Consider the following 22,914-nt stretch of genomic DNA (forward strand, 5'->3'; position numbering starts at 1 on the left):
CCGGTTGCAGTGGATGAGCGATAGGGTTGTGGGTGTCCTGCATAGTGCAGGGGGTTGGACTAGATGACCCAGGAGGTCCCTTCCAACTCCACAATTCTATGATTCTAAGAGAAAGCTGCAGAATCCTTGTGCTCCACCCACCCGAAACAAGATTCGGCAACATTATCCTCACATGCTTGGTTTTTTTTCCCACTCAGTTTGGCTGACAGGAAGCACTGATCACGTGCAACCCGGACGAGACACTTGGTGGCATGAAGGAAACCGGCACTTCCAGTAAAAGGGACAGGTGAGGCAGTTTGGCTGAGGCTGTAGAACAAGAGCAAGGTGCTTCAGGTCCACACCTAAGAGACTGCCAACATACAGCTCTTGTGTCCCAGCACTTCACCTGGCAGGTTATCAGGTGTCTGATCAGTAGCTAAGCAGAAACCATTTACCTGAGAGCAGCTCCTGAGCCGAAAGCCCGTTGGCAGCTGATAAAGCATCAGGTTGGGAACGGCGCCTATGAAGCAAACCTGCACCTGGAGTCCATGGGAGGCCAGGCTGGCGATATTGGGCTCCCTGCTCCGTCAGAAGGGAAAGAGGGCAGGAAAAGGCTGACCGGTAGTTTCCACACGACCTTCCATTTCCCCCAAGCTGCGCAGGCTTGAACCGCTTGGATGCTCTGACCAAGTTGAGCTCTAAACTGGGGAGCCAAACCTGAACCACATTTAAAGTTGGAGCATCGGAGAAGCCCTGTTGGATCAGGCCAATGGCCCATGTAGTCCAAAGCTCTGTGTCACACAGTGGCCAAAGCCCAGATTCCATCAGGAGGTCCACCTGTGGGGCCAGAACTCCAGCAGCTCTCCTGTTGTTGCCCTCCAAGCACCAAGAACATCAGAGAAACCATGTTGGATCAGGCCAATGGCCCATCCAGTCCAACACTCTGGGTCACACAGTGGCCAAAGCCCAGATGCCATCAGGAGGTCCACCAGTGGGGCCAAAACTCCAGCAGCTCTCCTGTTGTTGCCCTCCAAGTGCCAAAAACATCAGGGAAGCCATGTTGGATCAGGCCAATGGCATGTCCAGTCCAACACTCTGTGTCACACAGTGGCCAAAATCCAGGGGCCATCAGAAGCTCCACCTGTGGGACTAGAACGCCAGAAGCCCTCACACTGTGGCCTCCAAGCACCAAGAACATCAGAGAAGCCATGTTGGATCAGGCCAATGGCCCATGTAGTCCAACGCTCTGGGTCACACAGTGGCCAAAGCCCAGATGCCATCAGGAGGTCCACCAGTGGGGCCAGAACTCCAGCAGCTCTCCTGTTGTTACCCTCCAAGTGCCAAAAACACCAGGGAAGCCATGTTGGATCAGGCCAATGGCACATCCAGTCCAACACTCTGTGTAACACAGTGGCCAAAGCCCAGATGCCATCAAGAGGTCCACTAGTGAGGCCAGAACTCTACAAGCCCCTCTCACTGTTGCCCCCCAAGCACCAAGAACATAGAGCATCCCTGCCACAGAAAGAGTGTTCCATCTACATGTTGTTGTTAACAGCCACTGACGGACCTCCGCTCCATATGTATAAGAACGTAAGAGAGGCCATGTTTTGCTCATCCAGAACTCCAGCCTATCTCCCTGGACACGAGTGATGGCAAAAGTTGAACCATCGGATGCCCCTGCTGCCTTCCTTCCGTGTTTGGGACCTGCAACTCAAACACACGATGCTGCCTTATGCCAGGCTGTTGGCTCATTAAATTCAGTATTTACTCAGCCTCTCCAGGGTCTCAAGCACAGGCCTTTCACATCACCACCTACTGCCAGTTGTGAAGGAGCTAGAAAAGATGCTTATGTACAAGTATGTGTCACTAGCTATCAAAACCAAGTTAGCTCATGCCATGATATTCCCCATTACTATGTATGGGTGTGAAAGTTGAACAACGAATAGGGCATTGGAGGCAAAATATTATATAGTGAGGAGATGGGGGCTGGTTTTTTCATGTTTATTTGTGTCTTTTTATTTTAGTTTTTATTTTCATATGGGGTGGGGCCAGACGGCATCAGTTCTGTGGTACCTCACAGCCTAAAAAATATTTCGGCCGCGCCACCAAGGACAAAAGGTTGAAAACAGCTGGACTAAACCGAGGCTCTCAAATGTTGGTCACATTATAGAACGGGGCGGCCAAACAGTGGCTCTCCAGATGCCCATGGACCACAATTCCCACGAGGCCCTGCCCACATGATGCTGGCAGGGGCTTGTGGGAATTGTAGTCCATGGGCATCTGGAGAGCCACAGTTTCACCAACCGCTGTTATTATACAAGAATCAGTGGAGAAAGACAAGGACACTAGGAAAAGTCCCGGACAGGTTGAAAAGAGAATGTCCCAGCATGAGATGGGCTGAGTCCACAAGCCACAGCCCTTGGGTTGTGAGGCCAGAGCCAGGCTGCGAAAAATAGGATGCTTTGGAGGACATCAAAAATAGAGTCCAGTAGCACCTTTAAGAGAGCCTCTTGTGGCCCAGAGTGGTAAAGCAGCAGTCATGTTGTCTGAAGCTCTGCCCATGAGGCTGGGAGTTCAATCCCAGCAGCCGGCTCAAGGTTGACTCAGCCTTCCATCCTTCCGAGGTGGGTAAAATGAGGACCCAGCTTGCTTGCTGGGGGGTAAACGGTAATGACTGGGGAAGGCACTGGCAAACCACCCTGTATTGAGTCTGCCATGAAAACGCTGGAGGGCGTCACCCCAAGGGTCAGACATGACCCGGTGCTTGCACAGGGGATACCTTTACCTTTTAGTACCTTTAAGACCAACAAAGATTTATTCAAGGCGTGAGCTTTGGAGTGCAGGCACTCTTCCTCAGACTAAATGAACAACCATCATAACTGTGGAGATATAAGGCCAAATCAAATTATGGCAAGTTAATAAACTGTCTTATCATATTCTAATTAAGCCACACGATAATCCGTTGCTAAAACAGCTAATCAGTCCTTTTGAGTTCAGTTGTAGCTCGCAAACACATTGGAGAAATAAAACTGTCCACGTTAGCCATTAATTGCGGGTGCTTTCCCAGTTCGTCGGCTCACTCCAAGATGGAAGCTCCTGGAAACACACCCACCACCAGGTCCTTTTCTTAACTGGGGAGGCCACAGACTAAACCAGGAGCCTTCTGGAAGCCAAGCAGATGCTCTGCCACTGAGCTGCTGCCCCTCCCCATTGAACAGCAAAGAGGCCTCCTTGTCAGACAAGTTCTCCTGATTTCTCAGCTGGGAGCCCAGGGCCACCCACCAGGCTTCCAGCTCATGGGAAATAGGGTGCAGCAGCAGCAGCTGCAGGAAACCCAGCCCGGCAGCCCCGCCCCCTCCAGAGTTCCCTTCTAACCGAGCAGCCGGGGTCAGGGGCTCTGCTGCCTCCACCCACCCCTCCTCGGCTTCCAGCCTCAACCGCCACTGTGTTTCCTGAGCGGCCGGCAGGAAAGCCACCAGCTGCAACCCAGATCCGCTGGAGGAGCTGGCTCTTCCCGGAAACACCGGTGCTGAGAAACCCCTCCCCGCACTGATGCAAGGGATGACCCGTTCCCAAAGCCTAATGAACAAAGCGCAGGCCCTTTGTCCCTCCCTCGGGGACAAGGCAGCCAGTTTGAACGCAGCCCCACCCCTCAGGCCTGACTCACGGCTTGTGCCGCAAACGGCCGGACACTCTTAACAGGGGATGAATGCCTCACAAGTGGGCGCTCTTCCCCACCACCCCATCAACGGGCCAAGAGCAGGCATCTCATCGCCCTTCTCAAAGAACCTCAACCCCAAAAGGAAGTCGCTTGTACAGACTCAGGCCGACACCTCCTTTGTCTGGAAACGAGAAGGTTTCCAGGTCTCGGCCCAACCGACTGGCCGTTTTTGCTGCAGACGCCACTGAATCGAATGCTAAAAAATAAAATAAATAAAAGGTGCGGAGTCCGTTCTTTCTCACTGACCCGCTTCCGCATCAGGGCACCCTTCTGGTTCTGAGTCACTTTCTGCATGGCGTCCTCCACCTCCCCCCACCCCAGAACAACCCTGATTTGATTCCCAGACTGCCCTGCCCATCTTTGACCCAGGGGCACGCCCCCCCTCACCACTTCAGGGCTGCCCCACCCACCCTGCCACTTCCCCTTCTTGACTATCAGATCTCGCAGGCCCTTACTTTGACACAGCATGCAATTAACCCCACGATTTCGCTAATGCTAAGGAAAGCCGCTGGGCATACGTGGCTTTTTTTTTTAAAGGCATGGTACAAGCCCTCAGAGAAAAGTATCAAAAAGCTATAATTAATAAGAACCTTCATGCCCAGGTGCAGTGTACCTGTGATCAGATATAGAGAGGGGGAATGCTGTTATTTCTGTGGACTGCTTGCAAGCAGCACAGGGATGCTGGTAAGCCCCTGACAGACACAGGGCATTTCTGGTCAACGGAGCTTGGGGGAGGGGAAAGGGCTCCACCAGAGGAGTTGACCAGGCCTTCATGCAATGCTTCAGAGCAGGGGTAGTCAAACTGCGGCCCTCCAGATGTCCATGGACTACAATTCCCAGGAGCCCCTGCCAGCATTCGCTGGCAGGGGCTCCTGGGAATTGTAGTCCATGGACATCTGGAGGGCCGCAGTTTGACTACCCCTGCTTTAGAGCTTCCTGCGTGCAAAGCAGCCCTTCAGCCTGACCTGGAAGGGCAATTCTAATAATCAGGTGACATTTACAGCAACCAGTTGGGCAACTCCTATCAACCATCATGACTAATGACATTCCGCCAACATCTGCCTCTGCGCACCAGAACAAACAGGGCACAGCAAAACGCCTTCCTAACGTGCTGCTGAAAACCAGAAACCGAGAGAATCAGATGCTCCACCCGGCCTAACCAGTCTATCCTCACCCGGCGAAAAAGCAGAAAGCAAAACAGCTACATCCAGAAGTTCTAATCAGCAGCAGCCAAGGAAAGAACACAGCAGCGTACCATGGAAACACCTCTGGGGCAGGGGAGAGAAAGGAAACATGAGCGAGCATGAACAAGCACTCGACCAACGGAACAGGGCTAGGCCCTCCATTGCACGGAGGAGGGGAATGCAGAAGGGCTAGCATGGGACTGAGGACAAAAGACGCGCTGGATCAGACCCCAGAGGGCAAAGCTGAAGCCAAGCGCAGGGAAACCCAACTCAGGATTCTGGGGCAGGCAAAGACACGCCCAAAGCAAAATGGGGGCACAGAGGAAAACGAAACTCTGGCCAACCGCAAAGGATGCTGCAGCCAGGCAATGATAACCCACCAAGGGATCACGGGCACAAAGAGGAAAGCCACATGCAAGCCATGCTACTGGGGACAGGCAACGCTGCTCCACCAAAGGATTCCGGAGCAGAGAGGGACGCCACCCTCCAGCCAAGCACAAGGGCTTCTTGGGGACCAGCATCCCCTAAGGACGGTGGGAGCAAAGAGGGAAATCAAACTCAGGCCAAGCACAAAGGATTCTGGGAGCAGACAAGGAGAACCCACCAAAGGACTGTGGGAGCAAAGAGGGAGACGAAACTCAGGCCAAGCACAAGGGATTCTGGGGGCCGGGCGGGAAGCCCCATGCGGAGCAGGCACAAAGCTACCGGGGAGAGGCGACGCTGCCCCGCCAAAGGCTTCTGGGGTGGGGGCAGAGCGGGAAACCAAACGCAGGCCAAGCGAGCACAAAGGCTTCTGGGGGAAGCCCACCCTCAGGCCAAGCGCAAAGGATTCTGGGAGTGGGAGCAGGAGCAGGAGCAGGCACGGCGTCCTCCCCCCCACCCCCCGTCCAACCCGCGCTTTCTCCTTCCCCTCCACGGCGCCCCTCACCTGCTCCCGGGCGCGGCGCTCGGCCTCGGCCTCCCGCTGCAGCCTCTCGGCGCGCTCGTCGGCCTCGTCGGCATGCTGCTGCAGCACCTGGATCTTGCGCTTCACCGCCTCGATGGTCGTCGCCCCGGCCATGGCCCCTGCTCTGCTCTGCTCGACTCCGACCGCGCCGCCGCCGCCCGCCTCTCCCGACAGCCCTCGCGCCCCGCCCTAAAATACCGGAACCCGCCCCTCCCCCCCTTCCCGGCACCGCCCCAAGGCGCCCCGCCCGGCGACGTCACGCCGCCCCGCGCGCAAAACCCCGGATGAGGGCGGCTTCTCTCTTTCCCCCCCCTCCTCCTCCCGCCTCCGCTCGACGGCCCGCGCGGGGTTGCCATGGGGACGGGCGCCGTCCTCCCAGCGCTCGTGGCATCCTCCCTCTGCTCTGCCTTCCTCTGGGATGCGCTTCCCGGGGCTTCCTTCTGTGGAGCAAACCTGGCCGGGCTTCCCTGGGAAGAGCCTCCCTTGCAAGGCGCGGGGTTTGCTTCCAAGGGTCAGGCATGGGGCTCTCAGAGGAGGGGCCCCTGACACGGGCCTCACTGCGCTGGGAGCAGGGAGAGCAAAGCTGGAACCCGGGGTAGGGTCGCCAGGGGTCTCCTGGGCCCCGTTGGGGTGGAGAAGGCACGGTTGCCAGATCCAGGTCGGGAAACTCAGGGAGATTGGGGGAGGGAGGGCAGGGACCAAAGTGGGGGCAATGCTATGGAGTCCATCCTCCCAAGCAGCCGTGCCCTCCAGGGGAATAGATCTCTGCAGTCTGGAGATAAGCCGAAATTCTGGGAGATCCCCAGGTCTATCCTGGAGGCTGGCATCCCTAGGCGGATGGGAGGGCAGGTTGCCAGATCCAGGTGAGAAAACTACTGGGATGGGACCTGGGGGGGGGGGCTGGGGACCTCAGTGGTTTACAATGCCAGAGTCTACCCTCCAAAACATCAATTTTCTCCAGGGGAACTGATCACTGCAGTCTGGAGATGAGCTGCAATTCTGGGGGATCCCTAGGTCCTGCCTGGAGGCTGGCATCCCTGATCCTGTGGCACCTTTAAGACCAATTTTGTTCTGCTTCAAACCCACACGGCTGCCCACCTGAAATCAGATAGCTGTACTTCAGAGTAAATGTACATGAAGTGTACAAACAATCCTTAGACTCACATTTTCTTTCTGTTAAACAGAAACAAAATGAGAATGCCTGGAAGCCACACAGAGCAATAAAGTTCATTTTTAAAATCTGCAAGGAAATTGTAGTCAGCAGCACCAAAGAGGGGTGCTACAGGGGGAAAAATCAGCTAAGTGGAAAAAAGAAAAATATTTGATAGCTAATTCTAAAGAAGACTCTTTTGAACAAGAACCTGCAGTTTTAGTAAAGTGGAAGCTGCACAGAAAACAACTGAGAGAAGCCCTCAAATATGGAAACGGAAATAGTGACCTACAGATTGGAAATGCTCAGTCTACATCCTAATTCTGGAAAAAAAGGGAGTTGTCTAAGACTGCAGCAACTATCAGACCTTTGCGTTAATTTTGCATATAAATGCTCCAAAATCTTACAACACAGACTATTACCATGTATGGAATGAGAAATAACAGATATTCAAGCAGATTCAGGAAAGGAAAAAAGCACTAGAAACCAAGTTGCAAATTTACATTGGTTGCTGGTATACATGAGAGAATTAAAGAAAACAATCACCTTGTATTACATAGATTACAGCAACGCTTTGGGCTGTATGGATCAAGAAAAGATATGCTTAGTTTTAAAAGGAATGGGGGTGCTGTGGCATCTGATTATTTTGATGCGGAACCTGTACTCTGGCTTCTGTTCGGACAGAATATGAAAGAACAGAATGTTTCCAGTTGGCAAAGGTGTTAGATAATGTATTTTCTTGGTTCTCAGTTCTATGTACACCACTAGGAGACGTCACAGTGAGTGGCAGTATGTAAACTGAACGAATGAATACATAAATAAATAAGGATGTATTTTAGCTCGCTATCTTTTCGATCTATATGCAGAACAGATCAGAAAAAACTGGATTAGATTTAGATGACGGTGGAGTGAACATCAGCGGAAGGAACATTAATTTATGCAGATGACACCTATAGTGAGGACTTGAAAAAACTACCGTGGAAGGTTGGAGCACAAAGTGCCAAAGCAAGATTATAGCTGAACGCCCAGAGGACAAAAATAGTCGACTGCTGGGAAATCACGCAATTTTAAGGTTGATGGAGAAACTGAAATTGTTTTGGATTTTCTAAATTTTGGCTCAGTCAAGTCACTGACAAAAAGGGAAACAGCAACCAGGAGGGAGATTCAGAGTGGGAAGGGCAATCATGAAAGAGCTAGAAAAGATCATTAAGTGTAAGGATGGGCCGTTGGCGACCAAGATCAAGATAATTCATACTGTGAGGTTCCCCATTACTATGTATGGGTGTGAAAGTAGGACAATGAAGAATGCTGACAGGAAGAAAGTTGATTCATTTGAAATGTGGCGTTCAAGGAGAGCTTTACAGGTACCATGGACTGCCAAAAAGGCCGATCAGTGGGTTCCAGATCAAACCAAGCTTGAACTCCCTCTAGGAGCTACCATGCCCAAACTGAAGCCATTGTATTATGGCCACATTATGAGAAGACAAGTCCCTGGAAAAGCCAATCATGCTAGGAAAAGGGCAGCAAGAAGAACTGGGGATCCCCCAGAATTTCAGCTCCTGCCTCACACGGGGGCCAGCAACAGGGCAGGGAGGCCAAGACCTTCCCCTCATAAGAACACAGGAGAGCCTTGCTGGGTCAGACCAGGAAAGGACCCTCCAGTCCAGCCTCCTGCCTCACCCAGGGGCCAGCCAGTCCCTCTGCAGGGCCAGCAACAGGGCAGGGAGGCCGAGGCCTTCCCCTCATAAGAACATCAGGAGAACCCTACTGGGTCAGACCAGGGAGGGTTCCTCCAGTCCAGCCTCCTGCTTAACCCAGGGGCCAGCCAGTCCCTCTGCAGGGCCAGCAACAGGGCAGGGAGGCCGAGGCCTTCCCCTCATAAGAACACAGGAGAGCCTTGCTGGGTCAGACCAGGAAAGGACCCTCCAGTCCAGCCTCCTGCCTCACCCAGGGGCCAGCCAGTCCCTCTGCAGGGCCAGCCACAGGGCAGGGAGGCCGAGGCCTTCCCCTCATAAGAACATCAGGAGAACCCTGCTGGGTCAGACCAGGGAGGGTCCCTCCAGTCCAACACTGCATCTCACACAGTGGTAAACCAATTCCTCTGGGTGGTCAACAAAAGAGCAGAGAAGCCAAGGCCTGATGTTGCCTCCTAGCCCTAGGATTTGGAGGATTAGTGCCCCTAAATGTGGAGGTTCTCCTCAGTCACCTAAGCTAGTAGGGGGTCATTCATTCATAGGGTTGCCATAAATGAGGAACCACTTAATACACACAGCTGAAGCTAGACTAACTTGGCAGCAGGAAAAGGCCTGTGAGGAGACAGTTCTAAAGCAGAGTTGCCAGAACAAAAAAGACCCTGACTGGGGGCCATCATCAGAAAAGCGCATGGAACAGGACCACTGGAGAGCATCTTAATGGAGCCCAAAATAAACCTATATGTAAGGAACTAGGTAGCCTAAGTCTCCAGTATTTATAAGGTGATAATATCCTTGGTTTAGACTTTTAAAGTGTTGTGCGGATTCTGGATTATTCAAAAGCTCTCCCAGCACTTTACGGTCAATGAGCGATTGGGATGTGATTGTCCTGCATAGTGCAGGAGGCTGGACTAGATGGCCCATGAGGTCCCTTCCAACTCTGGGATTCTAGGATTCACTTCAGGCTTAACTTCCTAGCTGAAGGACTGGTTATTAACAGCTGTGAGTAGGTTTCCTCCGTAGATTCCATTCTGGGAGATGATTCTACCCTCCCTAGTATTTTTTTCTTTCTTTACAGCTGGAACACAAATTGACTGGTGGGTTTTAATTGGCTGTTGGGTTACTGAGTTAGACAATGTCTGCTAGAAAGGATGGCTTTTGACACAGGGAGATAATTCCTCGTGCTTTTCCACCCTGGCTTGCGCTGCCCTTTACCTTTCATAAAGGTAGCTTCAGGTGGGTGTCCGTGTTGTTCTGAAGTAGCGGAACGAAATTGGTTGTACACGTGGGCGCATTTATTTAAGAATAATTTGTGTCAAACAATGCCAAACTTACTCAAACGCTGAACTTACTTGAGTTCTGCTTGAGTTCAGCGGCCCTTCTGAGGAAATGTGAACAGTACTGCAGCCAAAGAAATATTCAGATAGCCTGCTGGGCCCCGTTTTGTCACCTCAGCTTTGGAAGCCCACGAGACTCCAGCAGCTTCAAGACTCACAAAATTCGTGGCAGGTTTTGAGCTTTTGTGAGCGGCTGCTCACTTCCTACCGCTGCCCCCCCCCCACCACAAATGCTGTTAGTCTTGAAGGTGCAGCTGGACTTTGGCTCTTTGCTGCTGCTTCTGCTGCTGCAGACAGAAAAGTATTTTTTTTAAAGCAGGAATGTCATTAGGGTGGGAAAATACTTCACACTGTCAACTTATGCAGCTTATGCCACTTGAAGGAACCAGTCAGGGCACTGCTCTTGTGAAACTGTGGGCTGAAAGCTCTGAACGCTGGTGGATCTTTCCCCAGCATCAGCCTTTACCTAACCAGGGGTGGGGGGCACAATTGTGTGTCCCTGGACTGTTGCTCTTTTTCTGAAAAAGTGACTCCGAAAAGCTCTCTGCCACCAATTTGTTTAGTCTTGAAAATTGCTCCATTCCGCACACACAGGATAATGCACTTTCAATGTGCTTTTGCAGCTGGATTTTCCTGTGCAGAACAGGAACATCTACTTCTAAAGTGCATCGAAAGTGCATTGTCTATTGTGTGCAGAATGGCTTTTTTCTACTGCTGCACACAGACTAACCCACCCATCCCGAAATCTCCTCCCTGGCCACCAGCTTGGTCAGCCTGCAGGGGGTTGGACTAGATGACCTTGGAGATCCCTTCCAACTAAGGTGCTCCTGGACTTTTGCTGATTTTCTAAAGAAGTAAGCAGTGACTCCGGAAAGCTCCTCCCCGGCCTGCCGGACTCTGGCTTCTCTTCTGCTGCTACAGACAGACTAACACGGCAGCTCCCTTTAACATCAGTCCCCCGCCCCGCTAATCTTAGTTTTCGAGCTTCTTGGATCTTTCCCGTTCTTGCAGTGTTTGGCTCTGAGCGGCGGGGCTGCCTGTGACCAGCAACCGACGGAGGAGGAGGAGGACTTCACATAGGAAGTGAAGCGTGCAGCGCTGGGAGAGCAATTAGGTACATATATGGGCAAGAGAACTGGAATTAACCTTTGCAGCGTATCATCTGGGTCTTTTTGCTGGGGGAAGGAGCCGGGCTGGGTAACATTCCATTCCAGTGAGATCCTGCCTGCCCTGCGCACGCACACACACACACACACACACACCCTCCGTAGGCCTGTCCCTTTTCCCTCGGCGGTGGAAAGCTGAGAAATCAAACCCTTATGGCCTTTCCAGCCGGAGCTACTGTGTGGGATTCTCGTCTAAGGAGCAATCCTTCGGTGGTGTTATGTTACCCCTGGAAGATCCAGCGGTAATTCACTCGCTCTTTCTCTTGGAGTGCTTGAAAGAGAGTGCTGGGTGTTCCAGAGCAGCTCTGTGCCCCTCTGGGCTATGGCTGCCAACCTCCAGGTTGGGCCTGGAGCTTTCCTGAAATCACGCCTCATCTCCAGACTACAGATATTTCTTCTGTTTCCTGCAAGAAATGGCCCCTTAGGAAGGTGGACTCCATGATGTTAAACTGGTGATAAAAGTCCGGGTCCCTCCCTTACCCCAATGCAACCTTCCCCAGGCTTTGCCCCCCACCCAAAAAAAAAAATCTCCACGAATGTATCAGGCTGGATCTAGCAACCCGGACGCAGTCGAAACTGAGAGCCCAGCTGTTTTTATTTCTATTAACCAAACACTTGCCAGCGTGATCTTCTGTAATTATTAGGAAAAGGTTTGTTTCCAGCGTTACCGACATCATCCATGAACATCAATTTCAATCTACATTTTGAATCCTAATTCGTTTTTGTTTATTTGTTTGTTTATTTATTTATTTGGGGGTTTATATACCACCCCTCTCAGCGGTACTGTCTCAGGGTGGATAAAATCAGTACGTTTAACAAATCAGATTAGTTTAAAGAGAGTTTAAAGCCACAATTATCATTGTCACAACAGCAAACAACAATGACATGCAGCCAATGAGATGTGCAGTGGGAGGAATCGAGGGGGGAAGGTGAGGGCAGGAGGGAGGCCGGAGATTATAATATATATTGTAATTATAATAATGTTATTTATTATTTGGATATTTGTTGTTGTTGTTAGGTGTGAAGTCATGTCCGAGCCATCGCGACCCCATGGACCAGGGGTAGTCAAACTGCGGCCCTCCAGATGTCCATGGACTACAATTCCCAGAAGGCAGGGGCTTCTGGGAATTGTAGTCCATGGACATCTGGAGGGCCGCAGTTTGACTACCCCTGCCATGGACAATGATCCTCCATTATATTTGGATATAATCATATTTATTATCCAGCTGGTCACAAGCCATAGGCCCGGAGGAAGAACACCATCAGTTCTGACAGGGCCCTCAGCTCCCCTGAGGGAACACTCCACGATTTTTAATTTTATATTTTGGCATGTGCTTTTGGATGTTTATTCTGTTTGTTCCAAGTGTGGCCCCTCGCCTTTTCCGCGCTCCTGAGTCAATAAACCAGGAACCAGAAAGCAGTTAACGTTTCCTCTAGCAACCACGCCCACTCCTATGAGTCATTTCGAGAAATCTGGACCGGGGGCCACTTCCCTTCGGAGACTTTTCTCAAGGGTCAGAGGGTATTGCTGGCATGAGAGCCAGTTTGGCGTAGCGGTTAAAAGTGCGGACTTCCAGGTTCGATTCTGCTCTCCCCCACATGCAGCCAGCTGGGTGACCTTGGGCTCGCCACGGCACTGATAAAACTGTTCTGACTGAGCAGTGATATCAGGGCTCTCTCAGCCTCACGCACCCCACAGGGTGTCTGTTGTGGGGAGAGGAATGGGAAGGAGACTGTAAGCCGCTTTGAGCCTCCTTCGGGTAGAGAAAAGCAGCATATAAGAACCAATTCTTCTTCTTCTTCATGTTTAACAAAGTTTGAGTCCAGTGGCACCTTCAAAACCCACAAAGTTTTATTCAAGAAAGGGCCGACTTAACATGTGGGCATGCGGGGCAATTGCCCGGGGGCCAACAAGTATAGGGCCCCGTGCTTATCTGTGCATGTATTGATAGTTTTTGGTATGTTAATGGGCAAGCCGTTTATACAAGATCATCTTATCAAGCAACTCTCTGCAAGGAAATAGCACAAATGTTTGTGGTGAACACCTGCTTAATCATACATAATTCATGGCAATTTCATGCTGTGCCATCTCTGCCAGTACAATTTACCAATGGAGAAGAAGAAGAGTCAGTTCTTATATGCCGCTTTTCTCTACCATGAGTTTCAAAGCGGCTTACAGTCGCCTTCCCTTTCCCCACAACAGACACCCTGTGAGGTGGGTGAGGCTGAGAGAGCCCTGAGATTACTGAAGAGGAAGAAGAGTTGGTTCTTATATGCCGCTTTTCTCTACCCGAAGGAGTCTCAAAGCAGCTTACAGTCGCCTTCCCTTTCCTCTCCCCACAACAGACACCCTGTGAGGTGGGTGAGGCTGAGAGAGCCCTGAGATTCCTGCTCAGTCAGAACAGCTTTATCCATGCTGTGGTGAGCCCAAGGTCACCCAGCTGGCTGCATGTGAAAGAGGAGCGGGGAATCAAATCCACCTCACCAGATCAGAAGCCGCTGCTCTTAACCACTACACCAAGCCGGCTTTCCCTGAAGTGAGAGTGGAATGTAATGTTTTAAAATGTTGTATGTTGTTTGTATAATTTTTACCTGCCCTGAGCATTATAGACGGGCAGGTTAGAAGTAAAAACCTGTTGTTATACTTATTTATTACATTTAAAGTAACCTCTCCAGCATGAACGTTACGTGGGGGAAAAGAAAAAGACCCAAACAACAAAAAAACTATAGTGTGGTAGTCAAACTGCGGCCCTCCAGATGTCCATGGACTACAATTCCCAGGAGCCCTTGCCAGCATTCGCTGGCGAATGCTGGCAAGGGCTCCTGGGAATTGTAGTCCATGCACATCTGGAGGGCCGCAGTTTGACTACCCCTGCAGTCTATGTCAAAACGCCAAACCAATTAAAAACACTCAGAGACGCTAATCTTTGCCTGCTTTCTGCTCCAACAGAGTGACGCATTTGGGCCGATATCTCTTCGTTGGGCTCCCTTCCCCTGACTTTGGACTTAGCACTGCAGTCATAAAAGCAGCCGTGGCGTGAGGTGGGGCGGGGAGAGCGGAGTCGCCATCTGGAAGGGCCTGGAGGAAGCGGGCGGAATGCCTCCCACAAAGCCCTTGCATCCGTCAAGTCTTATTCATTCCTCTCTGCGGCCAGCCAAGCAATCCTTCGCCTGACTCGGCAATTAGCACCAGCTCCTGTCACATCCCTTGGCATGGCGGGCAGGGATTCCAAGGTGCCTCTCGCCAGCTTGGAGTCGCCGAGGAGCGTCCCGCTGTCTCAGCACTGAAGAACGCTCAAGGAAAGAGCTGCAAAGCTGTCTCCCGACTCCCAGGCCTAAAGCGGCGCTAAGCTTTTAATGATCTGACCCATCAAGTATTCTAGTCTACCAGGGAGACAATGCTGGAGGGAGGGGGAACAAACATTCCATTGACCTGTCCCGCTGCGCTAAGGCTTGACAGGGGTTTTCCCAGCATGCCTTGCGAGAGAGCCATACTGCCTGGTGGGCCTTCAAAGAAATATCATATATCATATAATCATAGAGTTGGAAGGGACCTCATGGGTCATCTACATGTATTTGTTAGTTTGTTTTCATTATTTCGTTAATTAATTTACGTTTCGATACCACCCTCCCTTGTGGCTCGGGGCGGTTCAAAGCATAGTATCAATGCCCGTGCTCCAGTATAGCATGAGAAACGATGCACTCCAAAATGAAACTCAGTATGGCTGCCTTGCAAGGCATGCTGGGAAAAGTGCTGTCAGGTTTGACCCTAGGAACAACAAAAGAGGGAACAAACTGTGCGCACAAGTTAGGAACCTAAAAGATTGTGCAGCAGCAGAACAGGTAAAAGTAGAAAAAGTTAAAATGCAAATCTTTATTACAATACATGAACACATGTACAGTAGTTATATAATTATCAGTATTAATATTATGGTTATCTACATGTTAAAGAGCCTCTTGTGGCGCAGAGTGGTAAGGCAGCCATCTGAAAGCTTTGCCCATGAGGCTGGGAGTTCAATCCCAGCAGCTGGCTCAAGGTTGACTCAGCCTTCCATCCTTCCGAGGTCGGTAAAATGAGTACCCGGCTTGCTGGGGGGTAAACGGTAATGACTGGGGAAGGCAATGGCAAACCACCCCGTATTGAGTCTGCCAAGAAAACGTTAGAGGGCGTCACCCCAAGGGTCAGACATGACTCGGTGCTTGCACAGGGGATACCTTCACCTTTACCTTTACCTACATTTTATGGATTGTTTCTTGTACTGTTTTCTATGTTTTATGTAAACTGTTCTGAGCCTCCAGGGAGGGAAGACAGTATAGAAATAGAAATAGAAATATATGAAATAAAACCTTAAAACATCAATGTATATCATGCTCTCTTGCACAAATCCCAAACGTTTTGACACATGGATAAACGACCAGATAACCAAATGTGTTTCAGACCCCCTTGGGGTCTTCTTCAGTGCTCTAATATTTAAATGCACTCCTGTGATGTCATGGGGACTATAAGGTAGTAAACAATACGAATGGAGAGGCTCCCACCCTAATGAAAAGTTATCCAAATATATCTCTCGGAGCACTCCAATTAAAATATTTAGTCATCAAAATGCCACCCTTATAGAAGCCCTCTCTGTACCTGAGTGTATTCTCACATGTCTCATGGAACGTGGACGACTGAGGGGGGTTGAAACGCATTTGGTTATCTGGTGAAAACATTTTGGCTTTGTGCAACAGAGCGTGATACATGCTGATGTTTTCAAGTTCTATACGTGCACATGTATTGTACTAAAGATTTGCAATTTAATTTGTTATACTTATATTCGACCATAGCACAACAGAATGGATCAAGGGAGGGAACTTGGCGGGGGTTTCCTCATAGCCAAAGGAAACACCTGGAACCCTGTCCCCAAGCAAAGGATGCCATTCACCTGGTGGGACACGGGGACCTCAGTGGAGGCCAATGCTCTGGAGCAGGGGTAGTCAAACTGCGGCCCTCCAGATGTCCATGGACTACAATTCCCATGAGCCCCTGCCAGCATTTGCTGGCAGGGGCTCATGGGAATTGTAGTCCATGGACATCTGGAGGGCCGCAGTTTGACTACCCCTGCTCTCAGGTACCTGAAGTGCCTAGCCGTCCAAAGTGGCTCCCCTGCTGTAGCTGCCGCAGTTTGACTACCCCTGCTCTGGATTCTCCCCTGCAAAGCAGCCATCTATGCCAGGGGAACTGGTCTCTGCTGCCTTGAGAACAGCTGTAATTCCAGGGAATCCCAAGGTTCCACTGGGGACTGGCATCCCTACGAGAGCTGGGTTTGGGGAGGCGAGGGACCTTTGCAGGGTTATAATACTAGAGAGTCCACCTTGGGCCAAGGGACCAAGCCCTATGAAGATAGGTTGAGGGACTTGGTAATGTTCAGCCTGGAGAAAAGGAGGTTGAGAGGGGACCTGATAGCCCTCTTTAAGTATTTGAAAGGTTGTCATTTGGAGGAGGGCAGGATGCTGTTTCTGCTGGCTGCAGAGGAGAGGACACGCAGTAATGGGTTTAAACTTCAAGTACAACGATATAGGCTAGATATCAGGAAAAAGTTTTTCACAGTCAGAGTAGTTCAGCAGTGGAATAGGCTGCCTAAGGAGGTGGTGACCTCCCCTTCAGTCTTCAAGCGAAGATGATCTGGGGCCAAGGGACCAAGCCCTATGAAGATAGGTTGAGGGACTTGGTAATGTTCAGCCTGGAGAAAAGGAGGTTGAGAGGGGACCTGATAGCCCTCTTTAAGTATTTGAAAGGTTGTCACTTGGAGGAGGGCAGGATGCTGTTTCTGTTGGCTGCAGAGGAGAGGACACGCAGTAATGGGTTTAAATTTCAAGTACAACGATATAGGCTAGATATCAGGAAAAAGTTTTTCACAGTCAGAGTAGTTCAGCAGTGGAATAGGCTGCCTAAGGAGGTGGTGAGCTCCCCCTCACTGGCAGTCTTCAAGCAAAGGTTGGATACACACTTTTCTTGGATGCTTTAGGATGCTTAGGGCTAATCCTGCGTTGAGCAGGGGGTTGGACTAGATGGCCTGTATGGCCCCTTCCAACTCTATGATTCTATGATTCTATTCTATGATTCTAAGAAGGATGTAGATAAAATTGAAAGGGTACAGAGGAGAGCGACGAAGATGATCTGGGAACAAGCCCTATGAAGATAGGTTGAGGGACTTGGGAATGTTCAGCTTGGAGAAAAGGAGGTTGAGAGGGGACATGATAGCCCTCTTTAAGAATTTGAAAGGTTGTCACTTGGAGGAGGGCAGGATGCTGTTTCTGCTGGCTGCAGAGGAGAGGACACGCAGTAATAGGTTTAAACTACAAGTACAACGATATAGGCTAGATATCAGGAAAAAGTTTTTCACAGTCAGAGTAGTTCAGCAGTGGAATAGGCTGCCTAAGGAGGTGGTGAGCTCCCCCTCACTGGCAGTCTTCAAGCAAAGGTCGGATACACACTTTTCTTGGATGCTTTAGGATGCTTAGGGCTAATCCTGAGTACAGCAGGGGGTTGGACTAGATGGCCTGTGTGGCCCCTTCCAACTCTATGATTCTATGATTCTGTGAGAGCAGCCTTTCTTTTTCCCTCCAGGGGAACTGGTCTTTGTGGCTTGGAGGGCAGTTTGTAAAAGTGAGAGAGCTCAAGGAGGAAGTTGGTAAGCCTTCATAGAACAGCCTCACAGCCCCTTTTTAGCCTGGCTCCCTTCCTCGTTGGGTCCGCAGAGAGACCGTTTTGCACAGAGCCAGAGTCTTGGTTAACGGGGAACGCCCGAGGAACGATGCCAGAAGTACTCAGCAAATCGGTCACTTTTAGTTTCTAAGGGAGGCCTGAGAGCCAGCCTGGTGTAGAGGTTACAAGCAGCGGCCTCTAATCTACAGCTGGGTTTGAAAAGGTTTGTCATTCGGTGGCACTTCAGGAAGGCTAAAGCAGTATTTTGCACAACTGCGGAAACAGGCCTAGAGCGCAGCCTCCAAAGCAGGGGTAGTCAACCTGTGGTCCTCCAGATGTCCATGGACTACAATTCCCATGAGCGCCTGCCAGCATTTGCTTTAAGATGCTTTGGGCTGATCGTGTGTTGAGCAGGGGTTTTGGACTAGATGGCCTGTATGGCCCCTTCCAACTCTATGATTCTATGATTCTATGACATCTGGAGTGCGTTTAGTCAAGGGTATGGTCTTCCCAGTTGCAATGTATGGCTGCGAAAGTTGGACCATAAGGAAGGCCGAGCATCAAAGAATTGAGGCTTTTGAACTCTGGTGCTAGAGAAGACTCTTGCAAGTCCCTTGGACTGCAAGGCGAACAAACCGGTCAGTCCTAGAGGAGATCAGCCCTGACTGCTCCTTAGAAGGCCAGATCCTGAAGATGAAACTCAAATACTTTGGCCACCTCATGAGAAGGAAGGACTCCCTGGAGAAGAGCCTAATGCTGGGAGCGATCGAGGGCAAAAAAAGAAGGGGACGACAGAGAATGAGGTGGCTGGATGGAGTCACTGAAGCAGTAGGTGCAAACTTAAATAGACTCCGGGGAATGGTAGAGGACAGGAAGGCCTGGAGGATCATTGTCCATGGGGTCACGATGGGTCGGACACGACTTCGCACCTAACAACAACAACATGACATCTGGAGAGCCACAGGTTGACTACCCCTGCTCCAAAGCATCCATGTTCTCCAGAGCAAGTGATCTCTGTCGTCTGGAGAGGAGCTGCAACTCCAGGGGATCCCCAGCTCCCACCTGGAGTCTGACCTCCCTAGCTGTTGATCCAATCCGACAGGGCTCTTCTTATGTCCTTGAGCCAACCGTTGTATTAACAGGATGGGAAGGAATTTGGTCTTCTGGGAAAGGAATGTGTTCTCTGACCCCCTCTCCTGGCCAGTTTAAGAATACATGGAAATCTTAACCTAGCTGAAAAACCTAGCTGAAATCTTAACCTAGCAAGTGGGTAGCCATGCTAGGTGAACAGAGACTGACAGGTGGGGTAGAAAAAGATGTGAGAAGGAAGTTTTTCGAAAGCAGTGACCCACTAAAGCAGGGGTAGTCAAACTGCGGCCCTCCAGATGTTCATGGACTACAATTCCCAGGAGCCCCTGCCAGCGAATGCTGGCAGGGGCTCATGGGAATTGTAGTCCATGGACATCTGGAGGGCCGCAGTTTGACTACCCCTGCTTTAAAGGGACTGATTGTCCTATCCCTTTGTCCCTCAAGGGGTAACATCTCCTTTAGAGACCACCCTGTCCTCTTTGGTTTTTTTTTTTTTTGGTGCTGCCCCACTGGCCTACAAAGCAGGGCCTTATATGTTGTGGCCCCTGTGCCCCCAGGGAGATTCCTTAGCTGCAGGTGCCTAAAGTTTCTGAAGAAAAACTAGAAGCACGTTCCATGATTACGCCTTTTTTATGCCTTTACATCTGTTTGACGTTAAAATATACTGACCATTCTCCCAAAAGCCCTAGGTGGCATCCCAAAAACCCAAATTCTAGCGGGCATCAACTCCACCATTAACCACTCACCTGTGTTTACAAGGTCGCCAACTCTGGAGTGGGGAATACCTGAAGATTGGGGATGGAGGGTGGGATTTCAGAAGGGGAGGGACCTTTTGGGGTATAATGCCATAGAGCAGGGGTCCCCAATCTTTCTGAGCCTGCGGGCACTTTAGCTATTCTGGTACAGTGTGGTGGGAGCTGACCCAGGAGGATGAAACAGGGGCTGCCTCAGCTTACTGCACTCACATTGACCTTTTCTGCACGGTGATTAAGGCCCAGGCCAGCATCTGCCTGGTTGTGCGGCTGATCCCTGCTTCCAGAGGACAGCCGCACTGGCCCAACTCAGGCCCTTGGTTGTCCAGTGGATTCTTGATTGCCCATGAGCTTCACTGGATGCCCTTGAGTTCTAGAATCTTGGCTAAGGGAGAAAAAATTTCCCTTTGTCTCTACTCCATGCGTAATTCTATAAACCTCTAAATCATGTTCCCACTGTTGTCTTATTTCCTAAACTGATAAATCCTGGACTTTTTGGTCTATCCTCCCAGGGGCGGTGCTCCAACACCCTCATCACCCTCCCGTCAATCAAGCCGGCCCTGAAGGGCGGGCTCTTTGGAGGTGGCCAACGCTCAGATGTCCGTCAAATATTTCCAGGCGATAAATCTGTACAGATAATCCCTTCCTAATGCCAGGCAGCAGCTGCATGGGGTGCTGACAGCCCTTTGCCATTTGATGGATTGGGCAGTCCTCACGCCAGGAGAAACCCAATGCCTCTGTTTTCCTAGAGACCGCTGTCATCAATGCAAGAATTGCAGACATGGGGGGGAACGGCAGCACGGCACCCCTTTCCCGCCGAGGCCCAGGCCTTAGGAGACAGCTCTGATTTGGAGTCCCCTTAGGCCGAACTGCAGAGTGTCTGTCTCTAAGCAGGCCCAAGGTGCTTTCTTTGCTGAGGTATGAGGCATGGGTGACTCAAAGTTTCCTTCGGTAGCAGCAGGTGTTCTGTGAGACACATAGCAGGTACGCACGAAAGAGCCAGCTTGGTGTTGTGGTTAAGAGCGGAGGACTCTAATCTGGAGAACCAGGTTTGATTCCCCCTTCCTCCTCTGCATGCAGCCAGCTGGGTAACATTGGGGCGGTCACAGTTCTCTCAGAGCTCTCTCAGCCCCCTCTCCCCCCCTTATAGGGTGTCTGTTGTGGGGAGAGGAAGGGTGGGCAATTGTAAGCTCCAGGCAGACCCAGGGATGCCAGCCTCCAGGTGAGGCCTGGGGAATCTCCTGGAATTTGGGCTGTCAGCTCGGGGCTGAGAAATATCCGGAGATTTTGGGGGTGGAGCCAGGAGTGGGCGGGATTTGGGGCAGGGAGGGACTTCAGTGGAGGATAATACTACAGAGTCCACCCTCCCAAGCAGCCATTTCCTCCAGGGGAACAGACCACTTTAGCCTGGAGGTGATTTGTAATTCCAGGGGATCCCCACATCCCAAATGGGAACTGGCATCCTTACCTGGAATTGCAGTTTATCTCCAGACTACAAGATGTTATTTATTTATTTTTACATTTTACATTTATTAAAAATTGGTTTGTATTGGGTGATATGACCATATATGGTCATGTCAACCACCACCACCCCTCCCAAAATGGCCAGTGATTGGGAAGGATAAAGGCCCAGGAGGGGCGTGTCCACAGCTATACTTCCCAACTATATTCTGCATCATGGTGCCACTTCTGAGGTTTCTCGAAGCCCAACGGATGTTTCAGGGGTTTCTCAATGTTAAAAAAATGGCTGCCCTAGAGGAACTTCAGTGTGAATTGATGATTTGAGGTTTGGGTGATTGGGAGGGGGAAATTGCTTGCAAGAGTGTAGCGCTTTTCGGAGGGTGAATCCACTTTTCCCGATTTCCCTAGAAGCGCAACAACTAATCACTTTTCGCTGAACTGTTGCAGGATTGTTGCAGATTGTGTGCGACGTCTTGCGGAACTGCACATTTGTAGCGTTTACAATCTGCAACCCTTCTGCTACATTAAACTTGTGCGGAATGGACCTTAGAGAATGGGAGGGAAAGAGGTTTTTTTTTCCTTTTAAAATTGTAGAGTTTGTTCAGTTGGTAGTTTTGCTTATATTTGTAGAGAAAATTGGAAGTCTTTTCTTTATATAGCCTTATATTTATCTTTTTTCCTTTCCTTTTTTCCCTTTAGTGTTGTCATTTTTATCTCCCACCCACCCACCCCCACAAAAAAAAAAAAAAAACCTTCAGTGAAAACCATTTCCGGGAAAGGTAACCTGGGATCTTTGTAGGGTACACGACGGTAGACTCTACCCTTGGAAGCTGCAATTCTCTTCAGGAGAACGGATCTCTGGAGTTTGGAGATATTCCAGGAAATCAGGGCCCCGCCTGGAAGTTGGCAACTGAGTGCCACAGGTGACTGGCACGCAGAGCCGGATCCGTGAGCGTTCTGTGTTAAACACGGTTCCGGCTGGGTTAGTCGGCCTGCGTTTGTGTGCGAGGTTGAACTTGCAGTGCAGAGTTTTCAAGGGGAAAACCCCTCTAAAAATAGTTGGGTGGAGCTGGGGCTCTGTGAGCCTTGTTGCATCAAAGTTAGTGGCAGTTTGGTGAGGCTTCAGTCACCAGCCTGACCGCAAAGTTTGTTGGAAAAGATACAGCTATTTTCAGAACAAGAGCATTTCCTTTTCCTTGGCTGGTGCTCTCGGCACTTTCCGTTTTTCTGGCCACAGGGGTCAGGGTACAGAAGGGCCTGCCTGCTCCATGACTTTGGGACATTGGCTTGAAAAAAAAGTTTTTTTCCCCTCTGCATTTATTTTTCCTGCGTTAATTTACTAGCAAAGAATTGAAAAGCAGGGTTGGAGGGGACTAGGGAAACAACATTTCCCAGGAATGATTGCACTGGGCGAACAAGGATCCAGCTAAAACATCAACTATGATTCAAAATGGAATTCCACAGGTATGGAAAGTCAAATCAAATATTAAATTATTCCTCTAATAGTCGATTCTCATCTGAACACAATCAGAACGGGTTGCCGGAGTACTCAATTCCCCATTTTCCCTGTCTTCTTCAGTGCTTGTGAGACTTCCAAATATTTTCAGGTTACAGCATATCGGTTATCACCTTGGCTCTCGGCTCACGAAATTCTGGAGTCTGTACTATTCATCATAGTAAGGGTTTGTCCAGTGGCACCCATTGTGTGACCAGGCTCACCTCCAGTGGCAGCCGTTTTGTGACCAGCCCC

The 22,914-nt window shown here is 50.4% G+C and overlaps 1 protein-coding gene across 14 annotated transcripts in view; it reads right to left on the reverse strand.

Annotated features, from left to right (window-relative positions):
* The window catches only part of TPM3 (tropomyosin 3), an 89,621-nt gene that overhangs the window by 54,751 nt on the left and 11,956 nt on the right, over nt 1–22,914 (reverse strand). For 2 of the 14 annotated variants that reach the window (XM_077321550.1, XM_077321541.1), the window contains exon 1: nt 5,813–6,008. The exons of 8 other annotated variants lie outside the window; for them this stretch is intronic. In XM_077321550.1, the coding sequence (XP_077177665.1) occupies nt 5,813–5,944 (132 nt within the window). In that variant the 5' untranslated portion in view covers nt 5,945–6,008. Of the gene's footprint in view, nt 1–5,812; nt 6,012–22,914 lie in introns of those variants that run through there. 4 more of the 14 variants (XM_077321533.1, XM_077321524.1, XM_077321569.1 and 1 more) reach the window with 2 other exon arrangements.

Source organism: Paroedura picta, chromosome 1 (assembly GCF_049243985.1).
Source record: "Paroedura picta isolate Pp20150507F chromosome 1, Ppicta_v3.0, whole genome shotgun sequence".
Classification (NCBI taxonomy): Eukaryota; Metazoa; Chordata; class Lepidosauria; order Squamata; family Gekkonidae; genus Paroedura; species Paroedura picta.